Below are 13,406 nucleotides of genomic sequence, written 5' to 3'. Positions count from 1 at the left end.
GCTTCCACAGCTTTCTGTAGCAGCTTCCACAGCTTTCTGTAGCCTTTACAGCTTCCACAGCTTTCTGTAGCCTTTACAGCTTCCACAGCTTTCTGTAGCCTTTACAACTTCCACAGCTTTCTGTATACTCTACAGCTTCCGCGGCTTTCTGTAGCCTTTACAGCATCTAAAGCTTGACAGATCGATGCCTTAACCCCTCCCCCCTTCCCACTCAGCTTATAATCAGATAATCGATGGAGATCTATCACACAGTAAACAGCAGATTATCTCCACACAGCAACATTTGTTCTGTCATAATGTAGCAAGTCAATGAATCACCACACTTTGACACAACCCCACATTAACAAAACACAATGAGAAATTAGCACAACACTTCATCAACAGAACACCACATTAACACATTACCACAACACCACATTACCACAACACCACAACACCACATTACCACAACACCACATTATCACAACACCACATTACCACAAAACCACATTACCACAACACCACATTACCACAACACCACATTACCATAACACCACATTACCACAACACCACAACACCACCACATCACAACATCAACACATCACAACATCACCACAGTACAACACCACCACATCACAACACCACCACAGTACAACACCACCACATTACAAAATCACCACAGTACAACATCACCACAGTACAACACCACCACATCACAACACCACCACAGTACAACACCACCACAGTACAACATCACAACAGTACAACATCACCACGGCACATCACCTTACCACACGCAACATCGCTCTGTTGTCTCGACGCTGCAAGGTATCGACCGACCACACAAACAATCTTTCAGAATTTTCTGATGGCTTCTAGAGCTAAGTGCGATAACCCACTAGGCTAAGTATGATAACCCACTAGGCTAAGTGCGATAACCCACTAGGCTAAGTGCGATAACCCACTAGGCTAAGTGCGATAACCCACTAGGCTAAGTGCGATAACCCACTACTTGAAAACGATATCTGATTAGTAAATTATCAAAGCATAAACCTACGCAGACCATCTAACATGAGAACTACCTTTTGTAGACAAGCGTATTGTCTAAACATGCTTATCATATGTGTATATGTGTCATGCTGAGTGTATGTATGTATTCATCAGATGTGTCTGTTTTAGACGCATATGTCTGATACTACAAGCTGATATACCCATACAATTTTAGTCACGTGACATATACATTAATAGCCTAGTAACAAATCAAACATGGATTTCTTTTGCCACGACAAACTATACCTGGGTTGCTCTCTGATTTTTAGATCGTCTGAATGAACTGGTATAAAAATTTTAAAATTCTTTGAAATAAATGGACTTACGTGGACTTGTATAAAAACCTATCGTCTTGGTTTCTCTGATGTCCGTCTGTGTACCGGGTGATGCCCGACCTAGCGACATTGATCTGACTATGAACCACGTTGCCGCACCATCATCAGATGTGTGGCGTCACCAATCTAGGAGTCAGGGACTCATTGACTCCTTGCCCTGAGGGGACGAAACCAGATTGATACATTTCAAGGGGATGGGGTCTATATAAAAGTGTGGACGGCATGTGTGTGTGTGTGTGTGTGCTTCTATCAGCTTTCTGTTATTGTGTTTTGTATTCGCACTCTAAACACGATTTACTTATAGAACAACACTGCCGTAGGTAACATGGGATCACGGCTGATATAGGCGTCCATTGACAAGTTCACTCACTGACTCGTGACATCTACTCACTGACATGTGACATCTAGTGACACGTGACATCTACTCACTGACATGTGACATCTTCTCACTGACACGTGACATCTAGTGACACGTGACATCTACTCACTGACATGTGACATCTACTCACTGACACGTGACATCTAGTGACACGTGACATCTACTCACTGACACGTGACATCTACTCACTGACACGTGACATCTAGTGACACGTGACATCTACTCACTGACACGAGACATCTCATCATTCAAACGTGACCAAACTGCATGTTTAATCAGAACTAAAAATTCACATTCTTGTGATAACCTACAATTCTACTTTTTGCCATAGTGATTAGCTTTTATGTCGAAAATCGTCATCAAACTATATTTGAACGCTTTGCTAATCAACCTAATTTCCGATTAATTAAAACGTAGCGTCGTTTTACGTTTCCTTTGACCTTGAGCTTTCATTTGCACTCCTTTTGTTTTTAATGTTTTCCCCGTGTTTCGCTTGATTGCTGTCTAGCAAACTTCAAATCCCCCCCCCCCCCACACACACATCACGCCTAAATCTCGACACAACTTCTCGGGTCTCAGTCTAAAAGCACCAACAGACTCTGGCAGTGAGAAAACCTCTTATGCCCCCAAAAAGTGGACACAAAGAATGACTTTTGTGTATCGAGAGGATTTGAACACAAATTGTGTTTTGTACATTTTGATTTATAATTCGAACACAACAAACAAAAGTTTGTGACTAGAGTCTAGACTAAGTCTCGAGAAAGTTCTATGCCACCCAGGTATGCTAGTGCTGATTCATCGATATCTGTGACGTCATATCGTTGATGGAATCATTTGTGTATTTATCAGCTGTAGTGCGTTGTCAATTTGGTGGAGAGGGGGTGTCTGGTGGTATGTGGGTGTTTGGTAGCATGTGGGGTGTTTGGTGGTATGTGGGGTGTCTGGTGGTGTGTGGGGTGTCTGGTGGTGTGTGGGGTGTCTGTCTGGCTATAGAGCATGAAAGGTTTCCAAAAAGCTTGCAGTGCATCAATGGGCAACAAAGGCGGGCAACAAAGGCGGGCAAAAACGGCGGGAAACAATTAATGACTCTTCTACTTCCGGTGCTCTCCGCCTGATATGGTCATCTCGCCCAGTGCAATCACGTGTGTAGATGGTCTCAGTCCTCACAGACTTAAAGATTAATGGCTGCATTACAACACCCGTCAGGCACCGACCCGGCACAAACAAAGAAATAAATGGAATAGCAGCGCCCCGGCGCTCCAACGCCCCAGCATTGCTCTAAGTGAATTGAGGCACCGCCAGAGTTTATCACCACCCCTACGTCATGGGCGTCCACCCACGATAGATAACTCGCTTCTCTTGTGGCCCTTTGTCAGCTGGTGCGCTTGATTCATTTTTACGACTTATCCCCCTTAGTTTACTCAAAACGTTGGCTACTTAAGAAATGAATCTAAGTGGTAGCCATATTTCTTGGTGTTTCCTTGGCTTTGTACAGGAAAACTTAATAACAAAGTACATGTCAGAAAGAAGTATTACTGCTGTAAATCTGTATCAGTACTCATAAGCCGATGATGAAAACTAACGCTGTAAATTACAAGTCTAAAACAATTAAAAAGAAAGAGTGAATACATAAAAGCCACCCCCTCCCCCCCCCCCCCCCACCTTACTGACTTAAATTGTACTTTACACGTTTAGTACATCCGGACTGAGGACTGATATGCAAAGTCACGGGTCACTTTACAATATGTAATATAATATATTAAACATAATAACAAAACGACAAATAAAAAATGGCTAATTTTAAAAAAAAAAACACAATTTAATTAAACATCAAAACAATTACAGCGATCTCGGCGGCCCACCTAAATTATTTTTTCCCGGCGGCCCACTTGGATTTGTTCCAGTGTCCCAACAGCCCAGTCTACCGCTGATTTTTTGGATGCGTTCATACAATTATTTCACTTACAGCAACAACTATTTCATTTTGACATCATCGTCTTATTTCGTAATTGTCACATTGGAAGGTATTTCCTCCACCACTATGAAGTGTTTGGTGTCACCATGTCATACATCACGTGTCCTGTCACCATGTCATACGTCACGTGTCCTGTCACCATGTCATACGTCACGTGTCCTGTCACCATGTCATACGTCACGTGTCCTGTTGACCCCGACTCCAGCCCTCATATTTCTCTACCACCTAACGAGCCCCCATATGTTGGGGCCGACTCGGGACTTTAGCATCATCAAACATACGTTCTCCTAGATTTACTTCAAACCTTAAAACATACGTTCTCCTAGCTTTACTTCAAACCTTAATGTTGCAGTGTTCAAATACTATTGTCAAATTTCTATTTTTAACCCTTTATGTGCCAGACTTTCGAGAAAGATTTTATCAGATCAAACATCTCTTTATCCCCCATTGATCCGCCATACCTAGAGCACTGGTTGCGAAAACCAAAGTTCACTTGAGCTAGAAGTTCAGTACCTCCAGTGATAAAAGATCTATTGACTGTTTAATTAGTACCCGAGTGGGCCAGTGGCTGGGCTAAACAAACATGGGGCCGTCGTTAGTTGGCTCAGCTTCACACAAACACCGGGGCCACGCAGGTAAGAGGTTATAATTACCGTTCGGAGATCGAAGCGTGCGCGCCGTCACATTGATCCCGTGAGCACAAGGGTAGCCGTGATGTCAGTTCTGCTCACGACAAGCGCCGACTTCACGCTAGACGTGTACTCAGCTTGCGACAAGTTTGGCTGAAAATGTGTCTGACATGACAGGTTCTGTCGTATGCTGGATGTCCCATACGTTCTTCATCGTGGCAGTCGTTCTGTGTCACTCGTATGTGTTATGTTATAGTTCTAACCTACGTCTCCGCGACTGATCATATGTGTTATGTTATAGTTCTAACCTACGTAAGTATCAGATAGTCTAATCTGCAGATCTCACGTGACTGACTTTCAATGTAGAGTCGACGGTGAAAAGGATATACTAGTAATAAATGTCAAATGTATTTTCTAACGTTGTCATTGATACGGTTAGGTTAAAAGTGCATTAATAATACCACAGACATTTATATTCAAAACACAACGAAATAAACTTGGTTCTTCATTTCTTAGATGCATCATAAACTTTGATAGTACTTGCTATTATTGGCTTTGTCTGATTATATATATGTTACGGTCAAAGCCCGAAGTCGGCCAAAGCTAGGATTGGCCGGCCAATCCGCGCATTGGCCAATGTCGCCTCCCATAGGTCGGTCAAAGTCCGAAACTTTGCTTGATTTCGGCCTTTGGCCGGCCAATCCGCAGACTGGCCATGGTGGAGCGGCCAAAGTCTGAAATAGCTCTTGATTTCGGCCTTTGGCCGGCCAGTCCGCGGACTGGCCATGGTGGACCGGCCAAAGTCTTAATTAGAAGATCTTGAGCAGATTTTTTTTTTTATGCCGTAAGGATCATGAAATTAAGTCTTTATTGATTATTAATTAAAGTAAATGACAAAAACATTCAAATTTTTTATTGTACTATAGTCTCAATCTATTAATATGATCATTTGTTACAACAAGTTGAACTTTTATTGCATTTAGAATTTTTATTTAGAATTGTTATTTTTACACTTGCAGCGATTTGTTGTGCACTTAGGTGTGCCATTGCAGCTAGTGTAGCCTTGGCCCCCAGTCAATGATTGTGAAGATGCGATGGTTCGTAGTGATTTTTCCTCAGTGCCAACTGACGACAATAAGAGCAGTTTTTCGTGAAGAATTGAAAACTCACTTCTAGCATACAGTTGTTTTAGAACACCATGTTCCGTTCCTAATTTGTAGAAATCGCCCTAGACGCTCATGACAACTGCAATCAGAGTTTCTTCCAGGCATCTCTTTTACCGCCCACCGAACGAAATGAAATTTATATAATTTATATAGAAAATATATACTTTTAACAGTGTCCCCCCCACCGAAGAAAGTCTACCGCCCCCCCCCCCCCAAAAAAAAAATTTCAAGTGCCCCCCCCCCCCCCCCCCCGGAGAAAAAAGTCTGGAAGAAACACTGACTGCAATCACGCTTCGGGGATCACCGTGACCTCCGTTAACATCTGGAAAACGGATGCGTACATTGTCACCCACTTCACCATCTTTAAATATTTTGTATTTAAGGTGTTAAGCATCTTAACACCTTGAGTGTGCAAGCCAGTATGAGCTGCTGACCTGTGTTCCATGATGTCTTGTTTGTTGTGACACAATCTGCAGGTAATGTTCCCTCCGTACCCTTCGTCTGCTTCATTGGGTATTCCACAAATAGCATGGACATCGTAGCCACAGGATCCAAAAGAATGAGCTGCACTACAATATTTTTCACAAACTATATAGAATATGTTGGCCACATTATTGTCACGCAACTGGTCTGGGCGTTCCGCCACGGCAGTAGATGTGCTAGCTGAGGATGTCGTTGCATTTATGGCAACCTCCATTTCTTGTTCAATGTTCTCAAGATCTTCCTCAGTAACTATTTTATCGAGAGCCCATATATGGAAACTAACATGGATTTACATTTTTTTCTTTTGACAGCCATCTGCTATGTCTGTCTCATGGTCTGACGGCCCTTTTGATCCATGTCGCCTTGCATATAGAATGGTAAACAAACAAGAGCTAAACAATACGTTACTCTCAATGAAAACGCACCCAGAATAATGAAAATGCGATCACGACTTAGTCTAGATAGAACATTGGCCAGGAGATCCCGGCCAGTGCGCGCATTGGCCGGCCAATGTACAAAATACGCTGTCAAGTTTAAGTGCTTCGGACTTTGGCCAGTACGTCCCGGCCAGTGCGCGCATTGGCCGGCCAATGTACGAAATACGATCTTAGTGCTAAGTTCTTCGGGCTTTGGCCAAGAGAGCCGGCCAATGCGCGGATTGGCCGGCCAATCCGCGCTTTGGCCGCACTTCGGGCTTTGACCGTAACATATATATATATATGTTACGGTCAAAGCCCGAAGTCGGCCAATGCTAGGATTGGCCGGCCAATCCGCGCATTGGCCAATACCGCCTCTCATAGGTCGGTCAAAGTCCGAAACTTTGCTTGATTTCGGCCTTTGGCCGGCCAATCCGCAGACTGGCCATGGTGGAATGGCCAAAGTCTGAAATAGCTCTTGATTTCGGCCTTTGGCCGACCAGTCCGCGGCCAAAGTCTTAATTAGAAGATCATCTGGCTAGGGACGACCGGCCAAAGTCCGAATTAGAAGATCATGAGCAGATTTTTTTTTAATGCCGTAAGGATCATGAAATTAAGTCTTTATTGGTTATTAATTAAAGTAAATGACAGAAACATTCAAGTATTTTATTGTACTATAGTCTCAATCTATCAATATCATCACTTGTTACAACAAGTTGAACTTTTATGGCATTTAGAATTACATAGCAGCTTGTTATTTTTACACTTGCAGCGATTTGTTGTGCACTTAGTTGTGCAATTGCAGCGAGTGTAGCCTTGGCCAGCAGTCAATGATTGTGAAGATGCGATGGTTCGTAGTGATTTTTCCTCAGTGCCAACTGAGCAGTTTTTCGTGAAGAATTGAAAACTCACTTCTACCAAATAGTTGTTTTAGAACACCATGATCCGTTCCTAATTTGTAGAAACCGCCCTCGACGCTCATGACAACTGCAATCACGCTTCGGAGATCACCGCGACCTCTTGTCAACATCTTGAACACGGATGCGTACATTGTCACCCACTTCACCATCTTTAAATTTTGTATTTGATGTTTTAAGCATCTTAGCACCTTGATTTTGCAAGCCAGCATGAGCTGCTGACCTGTGTTTCATGATGTCTTGTTTGTTGTGACACAATTTGCAGGTAATGTTCCCTCCGTACCCTTCGTCTGCTTCATTGGGTACTCCACAAATAGCATGGACATCTTTGCCACAGGATCCACAAGAATGAGCTGTACAAACAAGAGCTAAACAATACGTTACAATGAAACCGCAACCAGAATAATGAAAACGCGATCACAATTTAGTCTAGATAGAACATTGGCCAGGACATCCCGGCCAATGCGCGCATTGGCCGGCCAATGTACAAAATACGCTGTCAAGTTTAAGCACTTCGGACTTTGGCCAGTACGTCCCGGCCAGTGCGCGCATTGGCCGGCCAATGTACGAAATACGATCTTAGTTTTAAGTTCTTCGGGCTTTGGCCAAGAGAGCCGGCCAATCCGCGCATTGGCCGGCCAATCCGGGGTTTGGCCGCACTTCGGGCTTTGACCGTAACATATATATATATATATATATATATATATATATATATATATATATATATATATATATATATATATATATATATATATATATATATATATATATATATATATGTATATGTATGTATAATATGCTTGTACGTATCTTATATATAAGTAACTGACTGCACATACACCTGTTGATACAATTTTTATCGCCTACTCAACCCTGTCATATGGTAAAACAAACATCATGACATACAACTAATGTAGGCTATTACATACAGCATACTAAATATTGATCTCAGATGAAACAAACATCATGACATACTACTCATGTAGGCTATTTTACATACAACTTGCTAACATATTGCCCTCAGATGAAACAAAGATCATGACATACTGCTAATAATAGCTAATACATACAACATACTGACCAATTGACTGACCTTGTACTTTGTTGACAACTGTCTTGTACTCTCGTCTGCAGGTCCAGCTCAGCCGCCATGTTTAAGAGAGGATTATTACGTCACTTCCTGTTGTGTTTGCTCGCCCTCGCCTTGACCTCAGCGCTTGCCGACGACGATGTACGAGAACCCAACCAACTAGGTGACCTTGACACCGAGTTGTCCATCGAAGACGGGCAGGACCTGGAGTCCTTGCTTGACCCTGACGATCTCGAGGATGACCTTGAGAAACGAAAGATGGACCGGTATGGTTTTTCTGGAGGAATCGGTAAAAGAGGAATAGACCGATACGGATTCGTTGGCGGTATCGGGAAACGGCAGTTAGACAGAATAGGTTTTTCTGGGGGAATCGGGAAACGCGCAATCGACCCGTACGGCTTCTATGGCGGTATCGGTAAGAGGGGATTCGACAGATACGGATTCGCTGGAGGTATCGGCAAGAGAGGACTCGACCGATACGCTTTCTACGGCGGTATCGGAAAGAGAGGAATCGACAGGTTCGGCTTCGCTGGAGGAATCGGCAAAAGGCGAATCGATCCCTTCGGCTTTACAGGAGGAATCGGCAAAAGAAGAATGGACCGATACGGTTTCGCTGGAGGAATCGGCAAACGTGGACTAGATCGGTACGGATTTTATGGAGGAATCGGTAAGCGATTAGACCGCTTCGGATTTGCAGGTGGAATCGGCAAAAGGATACCGGATATGGAGGATGGTGAAGTAGAGTTTGTGAAACAGGATGACGCAATGAGGGACATGGACAAAAGATCGGCAGACGAGACCAAGACTGACATGGTGAGTACAACAGTTGCTGTGTCCTGTGTGTGGTATGTGAGGATGTGTGTGGTATGTGAGGGTGTGTGTGGTATGTGAGGGTGTGTGTGGCATGTGAGGGTGTGTGTGGTATGTGAGGGTGTGTGTGGTATGTGAGGGTGTGTGTGGTACGTGATGCAGGAGTCGCTGGGTGAGGGATAATGGCCGCTTGTAATGTACGGATATTTTTAGTGGAGAAATATTCGACAAGTTCACACACTCTCACTACATACCCCACACACACCCACACACGTCATAGCTCTACTACCACACACACATACATCACAGCCCTCCTCACACACCCACACACATCACAACCACACTCCCGCACTCACATCACAGCCCCACACCCACACACATCTTATCCCTCCCCCAAACACATCACAATCTCCCACCCACACCACATCTACTACCTGTACATATGCTAATCCTGGTCACGTGGTCACACATGTTGAGCTCATTTTAATTCCTAGCATCAACCTATACAAATACTTTGCTATTTAGCTAAATGTAAACACATTTCTTAAAGAAACTATTTTAATTCCCAGCATCAACCTATATAAATATTTTGATATTTAGCTAACATATTTTTTTTTTAAGAAACGGAAAGTATATCATTGGATTGTACCTCTGATTACCTACAATAATTTAAATCGTCAGACGCCGCGCAAATATCGTGCGTGATTTTTTTTTTATTCTAGGAAAAATCGAAAACTAATTAGCGATCACTAATTGTAAGACATTACCTAGAGAACTGTAAGAAATTTTAATTAATGAGCTTTAATTAATGAGCTTTAATGAAAGAACGGTGCTTTATTTTTCATATAAAATGTTAAATTTCCTATTAATAGTTAATTTAAAATTAATAAACTACTAGGCTATACCCCATTGACAGCTATTGTGTATTTTATCATGGAAAAGAATTGTTTTGACTTTCACTTTTTTACTTTCCCTGGCCGCTCCGGTTGACTTCAAGCGGGGGGGGGGGGGGGCGTTTTTTTTAAACATTTGAATTAATAAAATAATTCAAACAGCTTTTCAACGGCTTATATTAAATACACAAATAAAAAAATGGTGTAATCAATGGTTCCCAAACAGCTTTAATTTTTTTAATAAGTACCTATAATTTTATCGCTAGCCATATTTTTTTTTACATTATTTTTTTAAAAATTTAGAATAATTACATATACTTTGCAAGCCTATTGCCCGAAGGCCGTTTGCTAGAATAGAAAGTGGCCCAAGAATATATTAAGTATCGAAATTTGCGAATAATTTACTTTTATAGTTTTCCTTACTATTTAAGTCTATAAAAAGAATCTAAATTTTGGATAAAATTAAAGAACATCATTAAGGGCCTGCTTAAATATACGTAACGCCTAGACAATGTGCACTGATTGGAAATCAATTAAAACAAGCAGTCATTTCTCAACAAAACCACGCTTTACATTTTGTGAAATGATCACCGCTAAACATCGACAATGATCACCACCGAACATTGATAATGATCACAACCAAACACTGACAATGATCACAACCAAACACTGACAATGATCACCACCGAACATTGACAATGATCACCACCGAACATTGATAATGATCACCACCGAACATTGACAATGATCACCACCGAACATTGATAATGATCACAACCAAACACTGACAATGATCACCACCGAACATTGACAATGATCACCACCGAACATTGATAATGATCACCACCGAACATTGACAATGATCACCACCGAACATTGATAATGATCACCACCGAACATTGACAATGATCACCACCGAACATTGATAATGATCACAACCAAACACTGACAATGATCACAACCAAACATTTACAATGATCACCACAAACCACAGGTTTAACACGATCACCACCCAATATTGGTTTAACACTATCACCCCATACGGGCTTAATATGATGACCATACACCATTGGCTTAACATAATCTCATCATAACATAGACTGAAACAATTCACACAGAAAGCCAGCCTTCTCAATCATAAACAAACGAAATCGCCTGTTCTCGCTGTTAAAGACCCCCCCCCCCCCCCCCGAACCCACCTAGAAGAAAGGATGTAACTAGCCCAACATGTAGAACAAACTAGGTGCTAAATCACGAACCAGAAGTAGCCAGTTCATGTGACACCACCACCTACAACTACAACACTGGCCTAAATGTCACATAATCACATTGATACATGGGGTTAATGTACGATTATTTTAATGTTAAACATGTGTATTAATAAATGTTACAGAACTTAATAAAATAATATTAAAGCAGTTTCTCAAATTAAATAAAGCTAAATCTTCAAAAATTGTAGTACAGTCTTTTTTTTTTGAGGGGTTAGGGTTAGGGTTAGACTTATTTTAATTAAGAAAATAACAAATCCATTTTACTTCCATAAGCTACAATACAATATTTCATATTTTTTGGAAATTGTTGCAATGGTCCCATTCAGGGCCAAAGCGACAAATGACATTCGGGTAAAATCCTACCAGTCGAGAGTGTGAAACATCCGAAAGTTGATTCTCCGTTTTAAATGGGTCAAACAGAGTTACTAGACTGGACGCAATACAACTGGACAGTCAACAATCGGACAACAGGACAACTCGACAGTCATACAATCGGACAACAAGTCACGGCTAGCCGGCTTTAAGACCCCCATCACGGCTAGCCGGCTTTAAGTTCCCTATCACGGCTAGCCGGCTTTAAGACCCCCATCACGGCTAGCCGGCTTTAAGTTCCCTATCACGGCTAGCCGGCTTTAAGTTCCCTATCACGGCTAGCCGGCTTTAAGACCCCCATCACGGCTAGCCGGCTTTAAGACCCCCATCACGGCTAGCCGGCTTTAAGTTCCCTATCACGGCTAGCCGGCTTTAAGACCCCCATCACGGCTAGCCGGCTTTAAGTTCCCTATCACGGCTAGCCGGCTTTAAGTTCCCTATCACGGCTAGCCGGCTTTAAGTTCCCTATCACGGCTAGCCGGCTTTAAGTTCCCTATCACGGCTAGCCGGCTTGAAATAGATCCGTCTAGAGAGCGCTGACTGGTACCCGAACTCACGATTTTAGTTACAGCTAACGCTCTAACCCTCGACTCTTACCATCGCAACCTGTAAAATAAGCTTCAGTTAACCTGTGCTCACCTGAGTTTAATCCATCCCATATTTTTTCTTACCATCCCGACCTGTAAAATAACCATTAGTTAACCTTTGCTCACCTGAGTTTAACCTGTGCTCACCTGAGTTTAACCCATCCCATATTTTATCTCTCGTGCAGGCTGAGTCCAAGTCCACGTGAGGGGATACGCTTGTGACGTCATCAACTGAAGCAACGTCATACAAATGCTCAGTGTCCAGGACAAGGAAACAAGACTGAAACAGATTTCTTTCATTCCAGAGTTTTGTTTTTTTATTTAGGCATCAATTTCTCGTTTCGCGTCTTTCAAAAAGTAAAAGAAATACACAAAAAATAAAACGGAACAAAATATCAATTTACATTTTGTGTTTCACAGGTCTGGAGTGTCTGTACGCAGCTCGTGTGATAGAAACTATTTTTTCAGCTGTAACCACCATTCTGTAATTAAACCAGTTCAGCTGTAATCGTTATGTAATTAAAGCAGTTCACCTGTAATCGTTATGTAATGTAACCAGTTTTGTTTCAAGCAATGCACTTCTAGATTAGGACAATGTGAACAACTGTACGGCTGTAGCTCGGTCAGTTCATCAAATTTAAAAAAATTGGTTTTCGACAACTAGTATGACCTGTTTGAAATGTTTTAATTAACATTCGATGCCTTTTTTAAAAAGAATATATTAATGGCAACACATGCACCAAGGACGGATATCTGTGGTGACATACGTCCATACGTCCATACGTCCACACACCCACACGCCCACACACACACACCCACACGTCCACACGTCCACACACCCACACACCCACACGTCCACACACCCACACGTCTACACACCCACACGTCCACACGTCCACACACCCACACACCCACACGTCCACACACCCACACGTCTACACACCCACACGTCCACACGTCCACACACCCACACACCCACACGTCCACACACCCATACAACCACACGTCCACACACCCACACGTCCACACGCCCACACACCCACACGTCCACACA

At 42.5% G+C, this 13,406-nt stretch overlaps 1 protein-coding gene across 2 annotated transcripts in view; it reads left to right on the top strand.

Annotated features, from left to right (window-relative positions):
* LOC131958029 (buccalin) overlaps positions 1-12,755 on the top strand; it is a 64,693-nt gene extending 51,938 nt beyond the window's left edge. The window contains exons 1-3 of one of the 2 annotated variants that reach the window (XM_059322920.1): positions 4,509-4,659; positions 8,464-9,232; positions 12,538-12,755. In XM_059322920.1, the coding sequence (XP_059178903.1) occupies positions 8,480-9,232; positions 12,538-12,558 (774 nt within the window). In that variant the 5' untranslated portion in view covers positions 4,509-4,659; positions 8,464-8,479 and the 3' untranslated portion in view covers positions 12,559-12,755. Of the gene's footprint in view, positions 1-4,508; positions 4,660-8,463; positions 9,233-12,537 lie in introns of those variants that run through there. The other variant, XM_059322919.1, reaches the window with a different exon arrangement.
* Positions 12,756-13,406: the final 651 nt, after the last annotated feature.

The sequence above is a fragment of the Physella acuta genome, unplaced genomic scaffold (genome assembly GCF_028476545.2).
Source record: "Physella acuta isolate Inbredline_101_S28 unplaced genomic scaffold, ASM2847654v3 ptg001284l, whole genome shotgun sequence".
NCBI lineage: Eukaryota > Metazoa > Mollusca > Gastropoda > Physidae > Physella > Physella acuta.
The sequence above is the reverse complement of the archived record's forward strand: the minus strand, read 5'-3'. Positions and strand labels throughout refer to the sequence as shown.